At 47.5% G+C, this 25121-nt stretch overlaps 2 protein-coding genes across 5 annotated transcripts; one reads left to right on the plus strand and one right to left on the minus strand.

Annotated features, from left to right (window-relative positions):
* The first annotated feature begins 3028 nt into the window (after positions 1-3028).
* On the plus strand, positions 3029-6763 carry htr6 (5-hydroxytryptamine (serotonin) receptor 6). Its single transcript, XM_042343636.1, has 3 exons — positions 3029-3732; positions 4453-4605; positions 6552-6763. Exons 1-3 carry the CDS (start codon positions 3058-3060, stop codon positions 6741-6743), a joined length of 1020 nt encoding a protein of 339 aa, XP_042199570.1. The 5' UTR covers positions 3029-3057; the 3' UTR covers positions 6744-6763.
* A 1295-nt stretch (positions 6764-8058) lies between these two features.
* Positions 8059-23327, minus strand: tmco4 (transmembrane and coiled-coil domains 4). 4 transcript variants are annotated; one of them, XM_007910725.2, is made up of 13 exons: positions 23117-23327; positions 21760-21934; positions 20860-20887; positions 20039-20171; positions 18500-18594; positions 18200-18343; positions 17346-17465; positions 16663-16827; positions 15532-15668; positions 14737-14821; positions 13260-13377; positions 12475-12592; positions 8059-8618 (listed from the first exon to the last, which is right to left on the minus strand). In XM_007910725.2, exons 1-13 carry the CDS (start codon positions 23218-23220, stop codon positions 8313-8315), a joined length of 1728 nt encoding a protein of 575 aa, XP_007908916.1. In that variant the 5' UTR covers positions 23221-23327; the 3' UTR covers positions 8059-8312. The 4 variants fall into 4 exon arrangements, with proteins under 4 accessions (XP_007908916.1, XP_007908915.1, XP_007908917.1 ...); XM_007910724.2 differs by having other exon boundaries at positions 20039-20183; XM_007910726.2 differs by lacking the exon at positions 18200-18343 and having other exon boundaries at positions 20039-20183.
* Positions 23328-25121: the final 1794 nt, after the last annotated feature.

Genomic DNA, 25121 nt, shown 5'->3' on the forward strand with positions numbered 1-25121 from the left:
TCTGGAATGGTTCCCATTCATTGGAAGGCCACAAATGTAATGCCGATATTCAAGAAGGGTGGGATACAAAAAAATGGGGAACAATAGACCAGTCAGTCTGACATCGGTGGTGGGGAAAATTCTAGATTCCTTAATTAGGGATGTCGTCGTGGCGTACTTAGAAAATCATAACACGATTAGACAGAGTCAACATGGCTTTACGAAAGGGAAATCATGTTTAACAAATCTTATAGAGTTTTTTGAGGATGTAACTAGCAGGTTAGATGGGGGAAATCAGTAGATGTGGTGTATTTGGATTTCCAAAAGGCATTCGACAAGCCACATAAAAGGCTGTTGATTAAGATTAGAGCCCAAGAAATTAAAAGTAATATATTATCATGGATTGGAGAGTGGCTAACAGCAAGACAACAGAGAATAGGGATAAACAGGTCCTTCTCAGATTGGTAAATATGAGTAATAGAGTGCCACAGGGATCAGTGCTTGGGCCTCAATTATTTACAGTCTATTTCAATGAGACAAGAAAATAGAACTTAACATATCTAAATTCGCGGAAGATATGAAGAGAGGTGGGAGCGTAAGCTGTGAGGATGACACACGAAGAAGGCAAAGGGAAATAGACAGGCTAGGTGAGTGGGCAAGAAGGTGGCAGGTGGAGTACAACATGGGGAAGTATGAAGTTCTGAGCGCTCTGAGATGCCGTCCGGCGTGGAGGGCGCTATATAAATCCAAGTTGTTGTTGTTGTTGTTGAAGTTATTCACCTAGCTAGTAAAAATAGAAACGCAGATTATTTTCTAGAAGGGGAGAGACTAGATAGTGTTAGTGTTCAGAGGAATTTGGGTGTCCTTGTACACCAGTCACAAAAAGATGCAGGTACAGCAAGCAACTAGGAAGGCTAATGCCATGTTCATTGCAAAAGGGTTAGAATACAAGAGTAGGGAAGACTTGCTGCAGTTGGTGAAGCCGCAACTAGAATAATGTGTGCAGTTTGTGCGCAGTTTTGGTCTCATTTAAGAAAGGACATACTCGCCTTAGAGGAAGTGCAGTGTAGATTCATTAGGTTAGTTCCTGGGATGAGGGGGTTGACCTATGAGGATAGGTTGAGTAAACTAGGCCTATATTCTCTAGAATATAGAAGAATTAGAGGTGATCTTATAGAAACCTACAAGCTTCTTAAGGGTCTTGATATGCCGTGAGACTGTTTCCCTTGGTTGGAGAATCTAAAACTAGGGGTCACAGTCTCAAGATTAAGGGTCAGCCTTTTCAAACTGAGTTGAGGAAACATTTCTTCACTCAGAGGGTAGTGAATTTATGGAATTCTCTACTCCAGAAGGCAGTGGATGCTCAGTCAGTCCTTGAACATATTCAAGACTGAGGTTGATAGATTTCTAAAGGATAGAGGGATTGAGGAATATGGGGAAAAGGCGGTAAATGGAATTAGGTTAGAAGATCAGCCATGATCTTATTAAATGGTGGGGCAGGCTCAAGGGACTGAATGCCCTACGCCTGCTCCTACGCCTTATGGTTTTATGGTCACACTGACAACTCTGACCTGACCATCAGCATCTTGCCTCAGACTATCTTGACACAGAAGGTGACTGACTGGCTAGTGGTCAGAAGTTTCTCAGCTACGCCAAACGACGCAGAGAATTTGGATGCTGAGGGATTATAAACCAGGGGAACTGGGAGAAAGACTCCAGGTTTCTTTGAAAAATTGGTGGAGTCCCTTAAGGTCCCCCAAAACAGATCGATCTAAATTATTATTGTGGAGTGGTGTAATGTAATAGTTAGAGCGCTCGCCTTGTAAGCGAGAGCCCCCGGGTTCAATTCCCAGTCGGCGAAATCTTAGGCAAGTTTCCTTCCTCCACACGGTTCTGTTTACCTAGCAGTAGGTAGGAACCTGATTGATAGTCGATTGACAGATCATTTCCAGGGATAATAATCCCTTAAAAAAACAATATGGTCACTCAATCCACGGCTGTTTGTGAGACGCTGCTGTGTGCAATTGGCTGCCGCATTTTGTTCACATGATATACAGTCAATTTATTTTACAGTATATTTTGTGAAGCTCTTTGAGATGTCTGAATGACAGGATAAGGTGCTATATAGGATGTAAGGATTCTAGGATTATTATTGTTATTATTATTATTATCTGATTGAAAGGAAGGGATAATGATCTGGAAACAATTCATAAATAACAAACTGGTGTTGTGCAAAACACGAAATCCAGAACTTATTTAATTTGGGAGGGGGTGGGTGGGGAGATTGCATTTGGATTAGGGAGGACTAATTGCAGGACCATGACATTTTGCACATCAACGAAAACAATTGCAATAACACTTGCACTTGGGAAACAGACACTCCAAATGCGTATCGTGCTTTCCCAGATGTCTGGTATGTCATTGATTCGCTGGCGATTAATTCGCTGCATTGGCTGATAAACAGAGAGACAGACAGACAGAGAGACTGGAGCTGGTGGTGATGGCGAAGCCTCTCTGAGGTTTGGCATCGTTAAAGAAGACAATTGTCTCCTCTAACATCAGTCGTTCTTGATCGCGTGTGTGTGTGGGTGGGGGTGGGGGTGTCGTGTGTGTGTGTGGGTGGGGGGGGGTGGGTCGTGTGTGTGTGTGTGGGGGGGGGGGTCGTGTGTGTGGGTGGGTGGGGTCGTGTGTGTGTGTGGGTGGGAGGGGTCGTGTGTGTGTGTGTGTGTGGGTGGGTGGGGGGTCGTGTGTGTGGGTGGGGGGTCGTGTGGGTGTGGGGGGGGGGTCGTGTGTGTGTGTGTGGGGGGGGGTCGTGTGTGTGTGGGGGGGGTCGTGGGTGTGGGGGGGGGGTCGTGGGTGTGGGTGGGGGGGTCGTGTGTGGGGGGGGTCGTGTGTGTGTGTGGGTGGGGGGGGGTCGTGTGTGTGCGTGTGTGTGTGTGTGTGGGTGGGTGAGTGGGTGGGGGGTCGTGTGTGTGCGTGTGTGTGTGTGTGTGGGTGGGTGGGGGGGGGGGTCGTGTGTGTGCGTGTGTGTGTGTGGGGGGGGGGGTGGGTTGTGTGTGGGTGTCTCCCAGTCTGGCGATGGACCTGGGGATGGCCAACAGGTGGGTGGCGGCGTTTCTCAGTGCCATCATCGTCCTCACCACTTTGGGCAATTCTCTGCTCATTCTGCTGATCCTGACACAGCGCTCTCTGTCCACCATCTCCAACCACTTCTTGGTGTCGCTGTTTGTGTCGGACCTGTTGGTCGGACTGGTGGTGATGCCGCCGGCGATGCTCAACCACCTGTACGGCCACTGGCTGTTTGGTGGCGGTTTCTGCGCTGTCTGGTCCTCATGCGATGTGATGTGTTGCAGCGCCTCCATCCTGAACCTGTGTCTGATCAGCCTGGACAGGTATCTGCTCATCACATCTCCTCTCCAGTATAAACTCAAGATGACTTCCTCCAGGGCAGTGCTCTTGATCCTGACCACCTGGACCGTAGCGGCTCTGACTTCTTTCCTGCCCATTGAGATGGGTTGGCATGAGATGGGTATTGAAGTCCACCCCCACAATGTCACCTTTGCGGACATTGATGGCGACCAGTGCAGACTGCTGGTCAGCCTCCCCTACGCGCTGATCGCCTCCAGTCTCACCTTCTTCCTCCCGTCCGCTGCTATTTCTTTCACCTATTGTAGGATTCTCCGAGCGGCGAGAAGGCAGGTGATGCAGGTCACCTCCCTGACAGCCAACGCCCTTTCTCGCCACCCTCTGCAGGTAAGTGTGTCTGCATATGTATATGTGTATGTGTGTGTGTATGTACATGTATGTGTATATATATGTGTGTGTATATGTATATGTGTGTAAAAATGTATATGTGTGTGTATGTATGTGTGGGTATATATGTATATGTATGTGTGAGTGTATGTATATGTGTGTATGTATATATATGTGTATATGTATGTGTGTGTGTATGAATATAATTGCAAAAAATCTTTAACTGAGTGAAACATTTCTAGTAGTTACTGATCAATTTATTCCAGTCAAATACACTGCTCTCCTGAAAGAAGATCGTACACAATGCTGCCAGAGCTGTTATTGTTATATCCTCACACCCAGTCTGTTGGGAACTATCGGCCCAGAATGTTTGTGGAAGTGGAATCAACAGACATGTTTAAAAGCCCAGAGAGAGAGAGAGAGCCTTAGGCTGAGGTATGGGATAAAGTAAAGTAAATTAAATAATCTGCCCAAATCTAATAAACAGATGGAACAGGCTAGATGGTCTGAATGGCCTCCTACGTTCCTCTGGATAAATTGATCATTCACTTCATGACTGACCGATGCTTTGGCTACATACAGTGTCAGGCAGGAACCTGCGAAATGCTTTGAGACATTTGAATGAAAATGTCTCAATAACCAGTGGAATTACAGTGAATTCATTACCATGGAACAAATGAAGAGACTCTGGATTGTTGGGTACTTTTCTTCTCACCGCAGGCACAGGGAACTTCATCAGGAGGAATTAGTGAGCATCGGAAACTTGCCAACAGACAGAGTAAAAAAGCTTTGAAAGCGAGTCTGACTCTGGGAGTCTTACTGGGGATGTTCTTTGTGACCTGGCTTCCATTCTTTGTGGCCAATGTGGCCCAGGTGAGCAGGCTGTGCAACAGCAACATTTCTGTGTCTATTATTATTATTATTATTTATACGCTGGCTGATGGTGCCACACTTGCAATTCCTTTTACACCAATGATTTCAAAGCTGTTCTTGAGGTATGAGAGTGTGTGAATGTGTGAATGAGGGTGAATGTGTATGTGAGTGGGTGTATGAGGGTGAGTGTGTGTGAATGAGTGAGTGTATGAGTGTGACTGTGTGTGTGTGTATGGGAGTGGATGTCTGTGAGAGTGAGTCTCTGTGTGAGTGTGTGCATGAGAGTGAGTGTATATGTGAGTGTGTGTGTAACTGTCAGGGAAGACTAGACGGTTTGGGGTTGTTTTCCCTGGAGATGCGATGATTGAGAGAGCGGACATGATAGAGGTTTTTAAAATTCTAAAAGTGGTTTGATACTGTGAACACAAATAGACTGTTTCCACTTGTTGGTGAATCTATATCTGGACCACATACAACAACAACAACAAAATTACATTTATAGAGCGCCTTTCACATAAACACAGCCAGCCATTACTTTACACAGAGGTTGGTCAGAAATGGTACCCACTGCCTGAAGCTGTGGTTTAAGCACAAAACAGGATGTTGGATGAATTGGGGAAATGGCGAAGACTAATGCGTAGGATAAACTAGTTGAATCGAATGTCTAATTTCAGTGATGTAGATACTATGTAATTTTATATAATGCATGAGTTTGTGTGTATGTGTGTGTGTGTGTACGCAAATTGTCTGCAGAAGAGAGTATATTTGTGTGTGCATATGTATGAGAGTGTGCGTATGTAGGAGAGTGAGTGTGTATTCATATACACACACATCCCACTGGTTTGGCAACTTTCCAACAGAGATCAAAGAGGTTAAGGATGTAAACACAAAAATTCACTTATGTACAAACACTTTCTCTCACACACACAAATACATATTCTTTCTCATAATAAAGATAATAATAATCTTTGAATTTGATATAGCGCTTTATCAGGTTGTCGAGACATCTCAAAGCGCTTCACAGTATATACTGCAAAGTGGATTGACTGTGTATTTTGTGGGCAAACAAGGTAGCCAGTTGTCCGCAGCAACGTCCACAAACAGCCATGAAACAAGTGACCAATTTTGTTGAGGTAATTTATTGGCCAGGACACCAGGAGAGACTCCCTTCTCTTTTCGAACAGTGCCGTGGAATCTTTAACGTCCACCTGAACCACACGGGAGCTTGGTTTAACATCTCATCCAAAGGACGACACCTCTGACAATGCAACACAACCCCACCCCCAGCACTGCATTGGAGCGTCAGCTTAGTCAATGTAAGTTCAAGTCCAGACATGGGATTTGAACCCACAACCTTCTGCCTCTGAGGTGAGAGTGCTATCACTGAGCCAAGATGACACACAGAGATTTCTATACACACTCATATATATGTGAAGGCAAGTATGTGTGCATTTTTCAGCCAATATGTGTGTACATATGTATGACAGTGAGTGTTATTTGTATGTTTGCATATGAGAACAACTGTCTATGAGAGTGAGTGTGTGTGTATGTGAGTTTGCTGTCTATGAGAGAGGAAATATGTATAAGTGATTGTGTATTTGTGTGAACGTGCGTGAGCACATGTGTGTGTATATATCCTGACCGCTTTGATCTCAGGAGGAAAGTTGCCGAAGCAATGGGATGAAATCAGACTCCTTGGTGGAAGCTCTCTGTCATTCAGAACCCCAGTGTGAGGAGCAGCATTAGGCCCACTCACAGCAGGGCATTTGCTGAGGTTGGCATTTGCTGAGGTTGGCATTTGCTGAGGTTGGCATTTGCTGAGGTTAGGTGACACTGAGGGGTGGGTGTTGCCAGGGACGTGGTTGAATATTCGGACAAAGGGAAGGAAGCGATCAATCAGATGGTCAGTGAGCGCTGAGCACCTTTTCCTGTTGTGGTCCCTGTAGGCGATGTGCGAGTGTGTACCAGCGCTGCTCTTTGATGTGTTGACGTGGCTCGGATACTGCAACAGCACCATGAACCCGGTCATTTACCCGCTCTTCATGCGGGATTTCAAGCGGGCTATCGCCAAGTATCTACGCTGCTGCGGGCGGTGGCGGGAACGCAGACCCAGCGTCGCCTCCTTGTCCGTGAGGTAGTCCCAGAGTGCCCCTCCCCGCCCGCAAACCCACCGCAGGGACCCCGACAGCCGGCACAGCCATCACATCCTGATCCCAGAGCAAAGGGGCAGCGCGGTGACCCATGCGCAGCTGGCAGCCAGCGGGCACCCGCCCCCGGGCGGACACTCTGCATCTGTGCCGCGCGTTTGCAAAGTGCTTTGAATGTGTATTTTGTGAAGTTATTAAACGGTTAAATATCTCCTTTTCTCCTTTGTTTCTTTCACTATTTTGTTTGTGAGCAAGAAATGTCACTGTTTCAATAATCAAAAGGCAACAGAGGTGAAATGAATTCTTTTGGGTGTGGGGTTTTACTAAAATACTAATGATAATATGCAACAGCAACTTGAGTTTGCACCATCCAGGGGAGCGTCCCAAAATGCTTGGATATTGTACCAGTAATTCCTGGGCATTGTTTCTGCCATTTAAGTTTCACCCGAAGACAAACTCCAAGCCCCAGAAACAATTTTACTGTAACTTTTCACTCTGATTCTCCACCAAATTTGCTGCAGAAACTCAGGTGTGGGGTGGGGGGGGTGGTTGGGCTGTGTCTGGGGCCCTGCAGCAGATGGAGAAGGCGGCGACAAGGCAGAGGGAAGAGTTTCAGGCCGCAGTGGCATGGTGGAATGGAGGGCATGAGGACATGCAGGAAGCTGGAGCCAGTCGAGCGGAAGCAGCGGGTAGTGAGTTGGGGTTAAACAGGTCGGAGAGGTCTTAAAATGCAACAATGTGCAGAATTTTGAAAACACTGTAAATAAATCTTAATTTGGGAGCCAAGTTCTAAGACGATCCAAGATCTTTTTTAAACAATCACAAAAGGTAACAGAGTGGAGTCCTGTAGCTCAGTGGTTAGAGCACTCGCTTTGCAAGTGAGAGACCTGAGTTCAATTCCAGGCAGAGGGCGAAACCTTGGGCAAGTTTCCTTACTCCACACAGAGCCTAATAATAATCCCTCCAAAACCAAAAACAATAATAAATTGGTCATTTTCAATCCACGACTGTTGTGGGACATTGCTGTGTGCAATTGGCTGCCGCGTTCGCCCACAAATATACAGTCAATTCACTTTACAGTGTGTTCTGTGAAGCGCTTTGGGACGCCCTCCCGACGTGAAAAGCGCTATATCAAATGCAAGGATTATTATTATTATTATAGAGTCCTGCGAGCATGCTGGCCCAATAGGTGTTCCACGAGCACAGGTAAAGCACATGCAGAGAGACTACACGCAGAGAACACAGACAATACACACACATCACACCAGGGGCCACACACATACATACACACAGATTACAACCACAGTACACTCTTCCCATTAGTTTATTTAGTTTCACCCACAAAATATACAATCAATTCACTTCACAGTATATCTCGAAGACGTGATAAGGTGCTGTATCAAATTCAAGGATTATTTTTATTACAGTGTCAATTACATCTGAATTGCATAATCTGTGTTTAAAGATTTGTGGTCACTTCCAGGCTGGATCAGATGATTGATTTTGTAACTAGTCTTTAACTAGATAGTTTGCAACTAACAGTCTGAGAGTTGGGAGCACTCATTCCCCAGTGACACCTCTGCTGCCTACACTCGTATCCAAACAGTCCTCATCAGGCTGTGAGCTGCTTGTAGTCTCTGAATGTCGATCACTGCTGATGCATGTGGCTGACTCAGACATTTCATTTCTCTCACAACTTATTGGCGTCTTCTCTCCGCCCACTTCTCCAGCCTCTGTTGCCATTGTCTCGCTGTTAAATACCCCACTCATGTTCCTCTGGTCTTCCAAGCGACAATCCTTTGTCTTTACACCCACAGCTTTTAAGATTGTGTCCATTTGTTTCATGTAATCTAAATGGCCATTGACCTGTGAGGCAAATATAAAAAATGGCATTTGCGTCAAGTTCTAATGATAATGATAATAATAAAGAATTAAAGGGAAGGTTAGAGAATATCTTCACATTGGGTGCTTGAAATATGGAATTATTTGTTTTTTGGTGGGGGGGGGGGGTTCATCCGGGTGTCTGTCACATGCGGAAACTCATTACCGTGCTTAACGGTATCCAAACCAAACTGAGCATTCCATGTATCCCACCTGCACATGGAAATCTCAGAGACAGACTGTGAGATGGAATGTGCCCTCTCTCCCTGGAGGAACGCATCCTAATCCCAGAAAGTATTAGATGCAGGTTGTTAAAAGCAATCATAGCTTAGGGGAGAGCCCAGAGGTTGCGGTAACAGCTGGAGTCTAACCAATTAAAACAGCAATATTGGGGTATTTAACAGTGAGACAATGGCAACAGAGGCTGGAGAAGTGGGCAGAGAGAATACACCAATAAGTTGCGAGAGAAATGAAACGTCTGAGCCAACCACATGCACCAATTACATCGATGTCTGGCAAGCTTTTCTGCTGCTTGTCCAGCTAGGTCAACCCTATCCATTAGGGCAGGGTTAACTGGAACTGAGTGGAAGGCTTTCCTGCCCCCAGTGACTGGTCCGCCCTTCCAGGTCCTGCCAATGAGCCGGGCTGGACTTTGCTGTCATCAGCAGTAAGTGCCCTGGAATACTGCGACCTGCCTGGCTCAGGAACCGGACTAGAGACCGGCAGAGAGGGCTGGCAATTCTGCTGCCAAACCTGTCACCTAAGAGCCAGTTCAACTGCCCTTGGACAGGCCTGGGGGTCAGTGGGAGGTTTCTTTGTCTCAAACAATTGTTGGGACAGTTATTAAATTCCTTTAAAACGACATTAGATGGTCGATGAGGATGTGGGAGAGCTGAGCGGAAAACGCAATGGACCAAACGGCCTGTTCCTGTACATAACCGGCTGTGTTACACCACCTCACCCCCGTCTGCCTGCATGAAGAACAACACGTTCTTGTGCTGTCGGTAATCGGGAAGCAAAATTGAGATCGGTGTCAACAGAGCCTCAGGAAGGAGGGCCTGGGCACCTGCAGAATTCTCTATTTAGAAATACTTCTACCAATCTTGCAAATTACAACTGACGAAATGCTTTGTATTGTGATATCCTTACATTCTCTTTGTCTCATTCCCTCCCTTGCCTCCTTCAAGGCACATCTCAAGACCCTCTTCTTCGACTGCACCTTCAGCTGCCCTCCTACCCTCCAGCCTCCCTGATACCAAATCCCTGCTTGGGTTCAAATTCCTGACTGTCCAGCACCTTGGGATGTCCTCCCGACGTGAAAGGCGCTGTGTAAATGTAATATTGTGTTATATCAGTGTTAGTGTAAGATTCTGGTGCTGGAGTGAGATTTGTTGACAATGTCGGTGATGCATGCAGGCAAGCTGTTCCCACATTATCCGATTCCCTTCTGTCTCCTCATGCCTCACGCTACTTCTGTTACCTAATCATTTCACTTGCAAAACAACTTAAACATTGAAATGCATAAACCTGGACTGTAGTCCTAACAGTACAAAATGTTTACATAAAGCTTTCATGTTGGAAGAACATCTCAAAGCACTTGTTGCTTGGCTCAGTCGCTATGTCAAGGGCTTTGATATGCCCTGTAACATGAAAGGCGCTATATATAGTAAATGTAAATGGTATTGCGTTCCTGAACCAACGTCATATCTTGAGTTTACAATCGGCTGATACTCCAGTGCACGACCACCCCATATTGGTGTTTTATTATCAGAGCTGCGGTCCTTCAGATGAGACGTTAAACCCATCTGCCTGTTCAGGTGGACGTTAAAGATTCCGCTGCACTATTTGAAAAGCAAAGGAAGTCCCTCTATCTCTCTCCCAGTGTCCTGGCTAACAATCCCTCAGATAAAATTGGTCGCTCACTGCATGGCTTTTTGTGGGACGTTGCTGTGTGCAAACTGGCTGCTGCAAAAACATTCACCACACTTTACAATAATTAATAATAAGAATCCTTGCATTTGATACAGCACCTTATCACATCTTCGAGACGTCTTAAAGCGCTTCACAGAATAAAAAGTGAATTAACTGTATATTTTGCGCACGGCAGTCAATTGCGCACAGCAATGTTCCACAAATAGTCGTGGATTGATGGATTGAGTGACCCAAAAAAAATTTTTTTTAAGTGATTATTACCGGCAGAAAAGCGATCTGCCAATCAACCAACAACTGGGTTCCTACTTATTGCTAGGTAAACAGAGACGTGTGGAGTAAGGAAATTTGCCCAATGTTTCGCCCTGCCCGGGAATCGAACCCAAGTCCTCTCACTTGCAAGATGAATGCTCTAACCACTAAGCTACAAGACTCCATGAGGTTCAAGCTCAAGATCCACATGGGGACTTGAAACCTATATGGTCTAAGATGACAATCCAATGGAGTGCTGCCAACCTTCAGATGAGGCCCCATTTACTGTCCAGGTGCAGTGATCCTCCTGATGTGAAAGGCAAATCTACTAGGATGATCCGAGGGTGACAGATTACTGCTATCAGGATAGACTGGGTAGGTTCGGCCTTTCTTCACTAGAGAAGAGATGTTCAAGAGGGGACATAATACAGGTGTTTAAAATTATCAGATGGTTTGATACGGTTAGCATTATAATACTGTTCCTACTTTTTGGGAAATCTGTAACCAGGGACACAAGTATAAGATAGTTACTATGGGATCTAAATGAGATGCATTTTAGAGGAAGCGAGGTAGACACACGAGAGAGAAGGGAATAGAAAGGAGGGAGTGAGGAGTGGATGGAGAGTGGCGTACAGACACCAGGATGGACTAGCTGTGCTGAATGGCCTGTTTCCGTGCTGGAAATCAATGTAAAGTTTATTTAATATTTAGCTAACTAATTATAAGGATCTTTGAAAATGAGGACAGTTATACATTTGATTCTAACATTTATATTTTAGATTATTCAGCACTCTGCAGCTCGTGTTCTCTCCCACACTAAGCTCTGTGACCTGATCAACCCCAGCAGTCCTGTAGCTCAGTTGTTAGAGCACTCGCCTCACCAGCGAGAGACCTGGGTCGATTCCCAGCAAAGTTTCCTTACTCCACACGCCTGATAATAATCCCTCAAGAAAAAAAACCACAATAATAATTTGGTCACTCAATCCACAACTGTTTGTGGGACACTGCTGTACGCAATTGAATGCCACAATTCGCCCACAAAATATACAGTAAATTTATTTTACAGTCTATTCTGTGAAGCGCTTTGAGACATCTCGAAGACATGAAAAGTGCTATATAAAATGCAAGGACTATTATTATCCTTGCCCAGCTTCACTTGCTCCTCATCCCCCATTGCATTGAGTTCAAGATCCTTTAGTCCTCACCTCCACGATGTTACTCCACCTGCGATCTACTAAACCTTTACCAACCTGTCCGCTCCCTCAGCTCTGCAGGCACTGGCCTGCTCCATTCTCTTCCTGCCTGCTCCTTTATCAACAGTCAAGCCTTCAGCCTTGCTGCCCCCACCCTCTGGAACTCCATCCCACATCCCCTTCACCTCACCTCCTCCCTTGCCTCCTTCAAGGTCCATCTCAAGACCTTCCTCTTTGACCATGCCTTCGGTCATCTTCCCTCTCCCACTCCCACCCTGTCCTCCACCCTTCTCGATTCCAACTGAGCATGAACATCACATCATGCAGGCTCCTCAAATCGTGCAATGGGCCCATTTGGTCGATTGACAACAAACCACAAACAATCACACCAGCATCCTCTGCCTCTGACTTGCACCTTTTCCCTGTTTGATACCAAATGTGAAAATGAAATGGGGATCAATACTCACGATGGAGGAAAGATCCACATTGATCACTCGTTTGTCTTCCAAGGCAATTGGCTGCAGACCCGCTACAGTGAGTTGAACTGAAGAACTGCGGTAGACAAAGTTCAGAAGCCAGTCTCCTCTGGGCAAGCAGAAAGCAGTGTGAGAAAGAATACGTTACAGTAATTTGGTTTGGATACTCTTTAAGCACGGTCATGGGTTTCCGCAGCCCTCTGACAGGGAGTTAATGCTCTCTCTAGGTGGATGGTAGGTACCAGAAACTCCCTACGAGTTTGAGCAACACAGCTCATTGTCCTGCTAGCAGCTCGGACACACATCCCTTCCCATTTGAGCAATTGTTCCATTAGTTGGAGTTGTGGAGCTGGAGTAGCAGCTACATACGTCTGCAAGATAATCCAGGTGGATTCCAAGACCTAGATACATGAACACGTGTACACAAACCTGGATTCCACATAACACCTTCCAGCATCTGTCACCCCAAGCCTCAGTTTCCTCATCAGCTACCTGGCGGGCATCTGCCTTCAGTGTGGTGCGAGGACCTCTACAGTACTTGCCAGCTGTGAATTCCTTAATCCAGGTGCTCATGTGAAGGGCTTTGGCTCATAGACAAGCCTGTCATGAAACTAACTCAGTAGAGACCTGAGCTCTCCCTGCCTGTAGCTGCTTCCAGTTTACCACAAATCCACCTCACTGCCTGATCCTGGACCCGATGAGCTACCAGCTATACGCAGCAGCTTCAGGAGAGAACGTTTGAGGAAAGAGCCATTAATAACAGATTCCTTGTGTACCTGCAGTACCCATTGACTATACGTCCAGCAACTACTTTAGTCAAGGCCTTCCATGCCTTGGCTCCACCCTCCACTGGGGCTCCTAGTAACACCACATCCTCTATGATTCCTTTGGAGCCTAGAGAAAAGTTGGAATGATTAAATCTTAATCACACATTGCAAGAATGTCACTGACTCCTGAAACAGATCATCCTTAATAGTAATGGTAATCCTTGCATTTGATATAGCACCTTATCGGGTCTTCGAGACGTCTCAAAGCGCTTCACAGAATATATTGTAAAATGAATTGACTATATATTTTGTGGGCGAAACTTATCACAATGTAATGTCTCTATGTCTCTTACAGTAATTGTAGACAAACTTAAATGTAGCAGCTGTTTTGTGCACGCAAAGTCCGACAAGCAGCCATGAAGTGACCTGTTATAATAAACGCCAGCGACCCATTTGCTTTATTGATTGATTCACCAGTGACCATCAATTGAAAGAATACACACATTGCAATCGCTGCTCTCACCTCCAGGAAGGACAGAGCAAACGTACACAATGCATCTTGCCAATCCGCCATCAAACAGAAAGATTTTAGATTGGATACTTGCTCGGTTTTGCTTTACCCGTGTAACAAGAGGCAAATGCATAGAATCAAAGCGTTTAAGCTACGATCCATGAGGAATGGATTATTCTGGCCCTGGTCAGATGCTATTGTATTGAGGACTTTTATATTTCCCTGACCATTCTCTCTTCACGAGACTAAAGAGAAATGAAACTGCATTTTGCCACAGTCTTATGAAAGTACAATGTTGTTTCATTTTGCTTTAGTCTTGACCTGGCTCAGGCAGTCTTGCTCTCATCTCTGGGTGAGAAGGTTATGGGTTCAAGACTCATGTCAGAACTTGGACTGACAGTCTAAACCAAAACAACAACAACAAATTACATTTGTATAGGGCCTTTCATCGGGAGGACGTCCCAAGGTGCTGGGACGTCAGTGATGGGGAATTGCAGGAAGCAATGAGATATTAAACCCAAAAGTTCCTGCCTGTTCAGTTGGACGATTCCAAAAGAGTTGTCCTCCATATTAAACAGGGTTATTCACCTCGTGGCTGTGGCTGTGTCACTCATACAGTAATTTCGGTGACAGTCAGCAGTAATTGCTGTAATGCCCTTCATTAATTCAACAGAAGATTTATTTGTGAATTACCACACATTGCTGAGAAGCATTCTGGATAAATAATTCAAGAAACTAATAATAATAATTTGGTCACTTAACCCACAACTGTTTGTGGGACACTGTTGTGCACAATTGGCTGCCGTATTTCGCCAACAAAATATACAGTCAATTCACTTCACAGTATCTGCGAAGCGCTTTGAGATGTCTAGAAGACGCGAAAAGCGCTACATCAAATGCAAGGATTATTATTTTTATAATTACTATAAAAATCACAGATTCACAGATCACTCAGCTGGCAGGCGCTCCACATACCTGTCTCCTTAGCCAGCTCTTGGAGGCAGAAGTAAATCACTCTCGCTCCGAAACTGAAGCCGATCAGTGAGACTGGCCTCCTGCCCTGCCCAGCGCAACAGTTAAAGTGAAAATGTCAGAGGGAGAAGAGTTTGTTAATAGATTAACCCTTTCGCCATCTCTCATTTTATTATTAAGCCAGATTTGTTTGGTTAGACGGGTATCTGAGAGGCGCAGAAATCCATCACCGTGCTTAAGGAGTATCCAAACCAAACAGAGTTACGTGCATTCCACTTCACGTAGAAATTCCTAAGATGTTTATTGGAATGAAATGCGCTCTCTCTACCTGGAGGGACATGTCCTGCTTACCTAATTCTGGAAAGTATTAGGCACGGATGAGGCATAGGCTCGGGGACCCCAGAGTGTGCAACGGGGTAACTGCTTAAGCCCAACGGATCGAGTTCGAGATCCTCATTCTTACATCCAAATCCCTCCAGTCTCTCCCCGAACTTACCTCTGTGACCTCCCTCAACCACACTGACCATCCATCCATTTCCTTGGCTCAGCGAGCACCGGACTTGCTTCCTGTCCCCCACCCTGTCCACACCATGGTCGTGTGGGCTCCATGCCAGAGTTCCTCCGACTCACTTACTCCCTCCCTCCTATCTTTTGAGGCACGTCTCAAAACGTACCTCTTTGACCGCACTTTCAGTCATCTTTCCCCTTCCTCTCCCCACCCACGCATCCCCCATCCGGGTCTCACCCCCAGCCAGTACTGTGAAGCACTTTGAGATTCATACAGCAAAGATATTTTACCTGTTGTCTGCTGAGCAACACCTGCGCCAGGTGTTTGCCCACCTCAGCCGACCGGTTCAGGCAGACGCCCCAGGGATTGTCGATGATGTTGGCGGCGGTGATGAGGGAAGCTGGCCAAGTGAGAGCCGTCACTAAACCTAACAGGAAAACAGAAGCCAGTTACAGCTCTGAGAACAGCAACAAATAAGAGCCTCCACACCGGGAAAGGAGACAAGAGCATCAAACGCTCGGAATTCACCATAAAGAATTAGTCTCTACCGCCCCCATCCTTTGGAACTCCATCCCAGACCCTTCACCTCACTCCCTCCCTTGCCTCCTTCAAGGCCTGTCTCAAGATACTCCTCTTTGACTGTGCCTTTGGCCATCTTCCTACCCCCCCTTACCTCAACCCCCCATCCCTCCCCCCCACCCCGCTCGGGTCCAAGTCCCCGACTGTCCGGCGCCTTGGGAAAGGCGTTATACAAATGTAATGTTGTTTTGTAATGTCACAATAATTTCCTCCAGTTGGGGAATCACTGACAAGGATACTGTCAGAGGCATTGCTTTACTCAAATAGATTTGATAGTTTGGAATTTTTTCCGCAAGCGGCTATTGAGGCTGGGTCGATGGAATCGTTCAAAGGGAAACTGGAGAAACAGCTGAGCAGTGAGTGCAAACAATAAGGAGTAACGCAGAGCTGGAAATTGGGATAAACAAAACACTGACAAAACTCTGCGCTGATCAGGTCTCTGTGGTGCTCCATTACTGTTAAGCGCTCTGGGACACGTCCCTGCATGAGGGGCACTGTATGAATGCAAGTTGTTGTTCGTGTTGTTGATTACTGAAATGTGGCTAGTGGGGACCAAGCTTAATGTAACAACGATCACAATCACAGCACATTCTACTCTTGGAGAAAACTCTTATTTGATTGATCACCGTGGCAGAATCCTCCCCCCACCCTCACCCACCTCTGCCTCTAAATCGTTTTGCCCACTTGTTGCAGCCAATGAACCAGCAGATCTCAGTGACTTTGTGTTGACCCAAGAGACTGAATTTTAAACAGAAAGTTTCATCCTGTTTCCCTGCTCTCACACCCTCCACCCACCAGTATCTTTCCCGAGGGCCTGTGTGGTAGAAAGCCCAAGGACTCGCCTGACAGGACGGTGTATTTGAGAGCCTCCTGGGCCACCATGTTTAGCAGGCCGTTGAGCAGAGTGACCAGCGCGTTGCCGAGCTCCATCAGGTACACGGACTCCCAGGCCAGGCAGTACTGCTCCTTACACTGCCGCAGGCTCCGCCAAGCAGTCTCGAAGCTTCCTAACGTCAGAATGTAAAAGGAAAGAACTGATGTTCATATTTATATAATTTCATCTCATCAGTGAGGCAGTAAACGAGAAGCACAAAGGGATTAGATAGCTTTACATAGACTGTACAGCATGGAAACCAGTCTGTGCCGGTGTTTACAATCCACCGGTCAGTAAACAAGATGACAGAGTGGTGGGAATGTGAAATTCTCCAGGGTAAACTGGTTGGAGTCTGTCAATTCTTTCTGAAGAGCGGTGGACACTTGACGAAGTGCAATATTAAAAGGAAGTGCATCCCTACCCACCCCGCCCTCCACCCCTCATGATCCCAACCACCAGCTCGGGTGCGGATTCCTGACTGGCCGGAGCCTTGGGACATTCTCCTGATGTGAAAAGCCCTGTGTAAATGTAATTTGGTTTTGTTGAGCAGGAGTGGGATTAGCCTGGTTGACACGTGGAGACGGGACGAGAGCTGATTTGGTTTAGTTTCCTGTCGCATTCCCTGGCCCCTGCCGCTCAGCGCTATCTCACCATATTTCCCTGTGCAGAGCCAGCCAGTCACCGCGATGGTGATGTGCAGTTGGGTTCCCTCGGTCAGTGGAAGGAACTCAAACTCCTCGATCGCCCCTACTCTCTTGTTCATTTTATATCCTGAGGAGCAGTCAGAGCATTCCATCTTCAGACTGATAGCCTGGGCCAATACAAAAGTGCAGCCGCAATTTTTCCACAGAAGCTGCTACACACATCCCCCTCCGTTATCCCCCCACTTCACTATGCACAACATCCTCCTCTATGGGCAGGGCACTGCGATCACAGATTCTTCCCACAGAACTCCCATTAACCCTGTAAGAGTGGACCTACCTACACAAGCAGTGGGAAACTTGCCAGACAGTGCTCTCCATGGCAAGCTATGCGGTTTTAGCTGGTTAAACCTCTAGCTTTACCCTCCCAAACACGTGGTTGAGGTCCCCAAGCCTTGGCTGCTGCCAATCTGTGCCTTATACTCTCCCATAATTAGGTGAACAGGATGGGTCCCTCTAGGGATAGAGTGCACATTCCATTCCAACACACAACCATTTCCAGGTGTAAGTGGAATGCACAGAACTCTGGCTGTTTGGCTTGGAGACTCTTAAGCGCGGTGATGGGTTTCCACATGCATCAGACACCCAGCTGGCCAAACAATCAGTTGGGAGTATGCTCACTCGAGTCAGCAGACCCTGGGGACCATGTTGGGGCTTTGATCTCACAGTCGGCTGACACCTCAATTCAGGGCTGGTGGGGAGATGGTAAGGAGCTACACGGGGAAGTTTGAACGTGACTAGACCCAAAAATGCAAAGACTTTCTTTCCTTTTGTCACGGGTTAGAGATGTCATAGGGGACTCACCTGCCAGGCCTGCCCCCGCGGCCCCCATCACAGAAGCCATGATAGCCACTCCCGCCGCAGAGCCAATGGCAGCGGCTCCTGCCGTCCCCACCACAGCCGCAGCTCCAGCCGCCACCAGAGGGGCTGCCAGCCCCCCCGTCAGTCCTGTGTACACACAATACAAACCCAAACCCCCCCACCGTCAGCCCTGTGTACACACAACAGCAACTTCAAGCGGCAATGCTGGGGGGGGGGAGGTGTGCCGCGGTTGGGGGTTATTCAGGAGGGGGGCTATTGAAGAGGGGGGTGAACGAAACCCACCTATGACTGTCCCACCCCCAACTGCAGCCAGGCCAATCAGGAAATATCTCTTCAGCCGTCTCCGACTAGCCTTTCGTTGGGAACTCTCAGCCTGTCTGTAATAGAGGGGAGCAGAAGTCAGTGTGCGCACAGAAGGGCAACTCAGCAAAAGGAAGGAAAACACAGACATTTTTAACGATTATTTAAAATAAGAGAACTTACGTCAGTGGTCCACGTGAACAGCCAATAATGGAAAGAAATACAATTAGTGATAATTCAATCCATGAAAAGCAAATATGCCCATCTCAGTCTTTATGGATTTGTTCGATGAACAAACTCTTAAATTCACTTGGAATTTGGAAGCCGATTAGCTGCCATTCTCGAAAAGAGTTAAAAAAAAAGATAATAAATGGGTCACTCAATCCATGACTGTTTGTGGGACGCTGTTGTGCACAATTGGCTGCCGCGTTTCGCCCACAAAATACACAGTCAATTCATTTCACAGTATATTCTGTTAAGCGCTTTGAGACGTGCTTACAGTCACCCCCCCCTTCCCTCTCCCACTAACTCGGGTCAGACTCCACCACTGTTAAGCGTTCCAGGAAGCCACCCTGCATGAAGGGCACTATATAAATGCAAGTTGTTGTTGTCCACCTGAATTTTATTTTATGTCCTAATTCTGATGTTCTTATAACCAGGGGTCACAGTCTTAAAAATTAAGGGTCAGCCGTTTAGAACAGAGTTGAGGAAACATTTCTTCACTCAGAGGGTAGTAATTTATGGAATTCACTCCCCCAGAAGGCTGTAGATGCTCAGTCCTTGAACATCTTCAAGGCTGAGACTGATAGATATTTTAAAAATAGAGGGATTAGGGGATATGGGGACAGGGCAGGTAATTAGAGTTAGGTCTGAAGATCAGCCATGATCTTATCAAATGGCGGGGCACAGGCTCGAGGGGCCGAATGGCCTACTCCTGCTTTTAATTCTTATGTTCTAATAGTAGATGGGACCTCTGTTTAACTTCGTATCTGAAAGATGAAATGGTGGGGAGGGTAAATTCTCCACAAGTGGCCTTGGTGAGCAATGCAACCTTTCCCCTTTTCCTTCCTTTCACCTACAAAACACACAGTCACTGCACTTTATAATGAATCCTTTCAGTGAAGCTTTAAGATGTCCTCCTCACGTAAAAGGTATAGCATGAAATGCAAGATGTATTCTGTACTTAGGCACCTCTGACCACACAGCCTTACACAGTTCTGCACTGGAATGTCAATCTCGTGAGTCAGAGTGAGAATGCTAGCAACTGATGCTGATTGACAAGTGCAAAGCCATGTTCATATCTCTTGGACTGTGAAACTCTTGCAATCATTGATAACTGAGTCATAACAAAGTTGTACTTTGTGCGACTATTTTTGTCGACAAATATAATCAATTCAGTATATTGTGAAGCACTTTGAGACATCTCGAAGACGTGATAAGGCACTACATCAAATGCAAGGATTATTATTATTATTATTATTATTTCTAAACTAAAAGGAACTTGTTATGGCTTTGCCTTACTCTGAATCCTCCGCCTCATGTCCTTTTAAACTCTTCACCAGCGATTCTTCATAAACCTCCAGCTCCTCAAAGGGAACTTGCAGTAGCCCCGAGACATGGCGGATTAAAACCCGAGCACGAGAGTCATAATATCCTGCAACACAAACTGTCGTCACCCACAACCATCAGCGTGTTATACCCCTGCAATGGTATAACATTGGCTGAAATGCTTTCGATGGAATTACCATGGCCGATAGAAATTGCGGAAATGTTTTGCATAAAATTGCGGGGAGATTTGGCCAGTTTCGCAGAAAGTAGCGGGTGGGGGTTGATTGGTGCTATTGAGAGGTACATTTTACTGCCAACCTTATTTTTCACTTTATTGATAAAAACTACACATGAAAAAGTAACAAATATTAGATTGCTACCAAAACATTAATGCTTTCTTTAACAAAAACTAGGTGGTCCATGGATGGGGTGGGGTGGGGGGGAACGGACGGGCAATCAATCACAACAGCGGGCTCTCGGGCCGTCAATTATGCTTAGCTGCTGTTGTCAACAATTCCATCACTTCATCGGGATCTCAGTCATTTCCAAACTGCTCTGTGAGCACACACAAACATTGTCAGTTAAATGCTGACACCCATTTATTGGCATTCGACAAGTATTATTACATCATAACACTAGGAACGGTTTGCCGCCTGTGAAGACACTGTGCAGCTTTGCACGAGCTGCAATTGGACCTTGACTCACGATTGCTTCTATAAACCCAAACTCTGGAATCCACGCCACACAATAAAATACAATACTGTTCACTGCACCTGGAAACATCCATGACTCACCGTCTCTTAGTGAAAAGGAGACAAGATCCTGAAACAGAAGAACAATTAATTTGGCTGATTTCAATATACATTAATGTAAAAACACTGAATGCCTCTGCCTCTGGGGAATCGCCCTTTATTAATCAAACTCTGTGGTCCCCAAGCCTTGGCTCTTGCCAACCTGTGCCTAATAGTTTCCGGAATTAGGTAAACATGATGTGTCCGTCCAGAGAGAGAGTGCGCATTTCCAACAATCTGTCTCTGGAATTCCCATGTGTAGGTGGGATGCATGGAAATCTCTTGGTTTGGATACTCTTAAGCATCGGTGATGGGTTTTGTGTCAGACTGCACTACTCGAATCCTTACCCACTTCAGTTCTCGCTAAGCTCCACCTTCAAAGCCCAACACTTGAGCTCATTGCAGATCCATAGCCACCCCGCCTCCCCAAGCCCCACTGGTGCCCGAACCAGTGCATCCCTAACCTCTTTATCTGTCCAGGGTAAAAATCTACCTCTTTGACTGCGCCTATGGGATCTTCCTCTTTCCCTCTCTCCCTTGCTCAGTGTGTGACCCTATAAAGTGCTCTAAGACAGCGTGGTCCAACTGGCATCCAGCCCAGCACATGATTTTATCTGGCCCAAGACCATCGCCCAGCTCCCACCCCCAGCTCAGGTTACCAACTGGCAGTGACGAGCGCTTTGGGATGTCCTTCCAACATGAAAAAGGCACTGTGCAAATGTTGTTATGTTCCTGGAAGAGAAATACAGAATATTGTTCATATGGGCCCCCTTACCTTTCCCAAATAGGGAATCTGGCTCACAGCAGCCAACAGATTGTTCCCCCACCCTGCTGTAAGATGTTATTGTGAAGAGCGCTATATACATGCACCAGCAGAGAGCACTGTGATAACCCAGGGCTGACCTGAGGAATGAGGATTGCCGCGTCCTTTAGCGCCATTTCTTCCCGGAGCAAATCTGCAAATGAGTGGCTTCCCTCCTCTCCCGCTCCGCTGGCAAAAGCTTCCATCACCGGCAACACCGCCTCAGAGAGTTGCAGCCATCCCACAAGCCCTCGTATAAACCCTGTCCTGAACGAGCTGAGTGTAAAGCAGCCACATTTAAGTCACTTCTTTAGTACAGACTCATTCACAACATACAACAACTTGCACTTATATAGCGCCCTCCATGCAGGATAGCGTCTCAGAGCGCTTAACAGTGGCAGAGCCTGGCTGAGACCATAACGTAATAATAATCCTTGCATTTGATATAGCGCTTATCATGTCTTCGAGACATCTTAAAGCGCTTCACATAATAGACTGTAAAGTGAATTGACCATATATTTGTGGGCAGAACGCAGCAGCCAATTGCAGCGTAGACAGGTCCAAGCACCTTATTTCTTCCTGGAGTGAGTATTTCCTGTGCCTTGTGGTTCACGCCAGACAAGACGAAAAAAAACAAGGTCACTGTCGGCAAATTGTAAACAGTTTTGGACACAGAGTTAATAATAATAATGATTTATAGGAAGGATCTAAAATTAACACAGCATGACACTGGCAACGTTGGTTCACTAGTCTGAGTTAGGAACAAATGGCTTCTCTCATTGGACGTGAAAAGGTTAAGGGAAGTTAAATAGATTTAATATGAATTTAAAAATTGAAAATGGGAGAAAATAATAGGAATAAAGATACACAAATCCTAACAGGGAACGCTGTGGGTTAGTTACAGTCCGGAACTAAGAGGGTGGGACATTACAGGCCATCATGCAAAACAATTCAGCGGCGACTTGACACACTGCTCTGCGCAATTGGCTGCCGCGTTTCGCCCACAAAATACACAGTTACTACACTTTACAGTGTATCTCGTGTAGAGCTTTCAGACGTCTCGAAGACGTCACACAGCGCTGTATCCAATGCCCTCACAATGGACAATCCTCGGCCTCTGATGTGTTGGAGTTTCTTTAAAACTTTTTTTTTTAAAAATGAGAATGACCCCCAACCCCCTGTACCCCCCCGGTACCCCCCACCCCCGGTACCCCCCCCCGGTACCCCCCACCCCCGGTACCCCCCGGTACCCCCCACCCCCGGTACCCCCGGTACCCCCACCCCCGGTACCCCCCACCCCCGGTACCCCCCGGTACCCCCCACCCCCGGTACCCCCCACCCCCGGTACCCCCCGGTACCCCCCACCCCCGGTACCCCCCGGTACCCCCCACCCCCCGGTACCCCCACCCCCGGTACCCCCCCGGTACCCCCCACCCCCGGTACCCTCCCGGTTCTGACCTCTGCTCTTCTCCAGGGAACAGCGAGCACAGGGAAACCCCGCACAGACCCGCACAGGCGAACCGACCCGCGTCAGTCAACCTCCGGCCGAGCGGCTCCGCCATCCTCAGGCCCCGCCCTCCCGGGTAGTGGGAGGAGTCTCAGCTCCGGGGACGGGGCCGCGGGTGTCAGCAGCAAAACCCGGAAATACCGCACTGCAGGAAGTCACATCCCCGCCCTCAGCCCTCAGCCCCACCCTCAGCCCTCAGCCCTCAGCCCCGCCCTCAGCCCTCATCCCCGCCCTCAGCCCTCAGCCCCGCCCTCAGCCCTCAGCCCCACCCTCAGCCCTCAGCCCCGCCCTCAGCCCTCAGCCCCGCCCTCAGCCCTCAGCCCCACCCTCAGCCCTCAGCCCCGCCCTCAGCCCTCAGCCCCGCCCTTAGCCCTCAGCCCCGCCCTCAGCCCCCCTCAGCCCTCAGCCCCGCCCCTGCTCTCAGCCCCGCCCCCACGCCCTCAGCCCCGCCCACGCCCCCCGCCCTCAGCCCCGCCCCCCGCCTTCAGCCCCGCCCCCCCAGCTGTTGCTCTCTAACCTAAGTATGTGCACCAACTACAACAACTTGCAGGGCAGCGTCCCAGAGCACCTGACGGTAGTGGAGCACAACGTGGAGCCGGGGGGAGTGGGAGGGGACCGTAGGCACCGGTGAAAGAGGAAGGTCTTCAGGCACGACCTGAAGATGGGGAAGGAAGGGGCGAGGCAGAGGGATAGAGCGAGAGTGTTCCAGAGGTGGAGATAGGCGGTCCTCATCAGGACCGGACATGGGGAAGGAGAGCTGTGGGTTGAACTTGCCACTTAGGTTGCGCACCGATTCGTTGAGTCTGAGGAATAGGCCGGGGAGGTTAAGGAGGTCGGAGCCACTGGACAGAAGACGTTGACAGGAGCCAAGGAGTATGGTTTCCGTCTTGTCAACGTTGAGTTGTAGGAAGGTCTCATTCATCCAGCCCCAGATGTCCGTCAGACAAGCTGACATGGTTAGGGTTAATCATCATAAGTACAGCACCTTTTCTGTCGGGTGTCTCCAAGTGCTTCACAGGATTCACTGCAAAGTGCGTCTGTCGATGAACGCGGTAGCCAATTAGCATACAGTGATGTCCCGCAAACAGCCATGAAGTGATTGACTCAATTGCTTGTAACACCTCAGTAACATTCAGACACGTTCCAGGAGATGCATCCACTCTATCCAACAAGTATGCAAGCGGATGTTTAATAATAATAAAGTTTAACTCCATATGGGAAATATTGAAGAAAACGTTCTGTTTTAATAACTTTATTTTCCAACAAAATCAACAGCAACAGCTTGCCTTCGCACACAAAATATACAGTCAATTCACTTTACAGTACATTCTGTGAAGCTCTTTGAGACGTCTCGAAGATGTGATAAGACGCTGTATCAAATGCAAGGATTATTATTATTTACACAGTGCCCGTCACGCAGGGTAAAGTCCCAGAGTATTGACAGTGGTGGAGCAGCATGCCGAGCTGGGCAGAGGGGAGAGGTGCTCAAGGCACAGTGGATGAAGAAGATTTTCAGGCGTGATCTGAAGATGGGGAAGGAAGGGGCAAGGTGGAGGGATAGAGGAAGATGTTCCAGTGTTTCAGGGTGCAGTGGCTGAAAGTGTGGCCACCGATAGACAGAGGGCACAGGGGACATGCAGGAGGCTGGAATCAGTCAAGCGGACGCAGCGGATTGTGGTTTGGGGAGTAAGCAAGTTGGAAAGGTGAGGTGCCAGAGCATAAAGGGATTTTTAAACGCATGTGAGCATCTTGCATCGATACTGACAATAGGGAGCCAGTGGAGCCTGGCTGGAACTGGTGTAATGGGGGGGACGAAGAATAGTATGGGCGAGTATGCGTGCGCGGAGTTTTGGATCAGTTGTATTTTGTGAATGGTGACGATTGGTGGGACCAGTGAGGAGGGCATTTGAGAAGTGCAAAAGGAATGATCTGGTAAATGTTTGGGAGCCGTGGTCA

Source organism: Callorhinchus milii, unplaced genomic scaffold, assembly GCF_018977255.1.
Source record: "Callorhinchus milii isolate IMCB2004 unplaced genomic scaffold, IMCB_Cmil_1.0 Scaffold24, whole genome shotgun sequence".
Taxonomy (NCBI): domain Eukaryota; kingdom Metazoa; phylum Chordata; class Chondrichthyes; order Chimaeriformes; family Callorhinchidae; genus Callorhinchus; species Callorhinchus milii.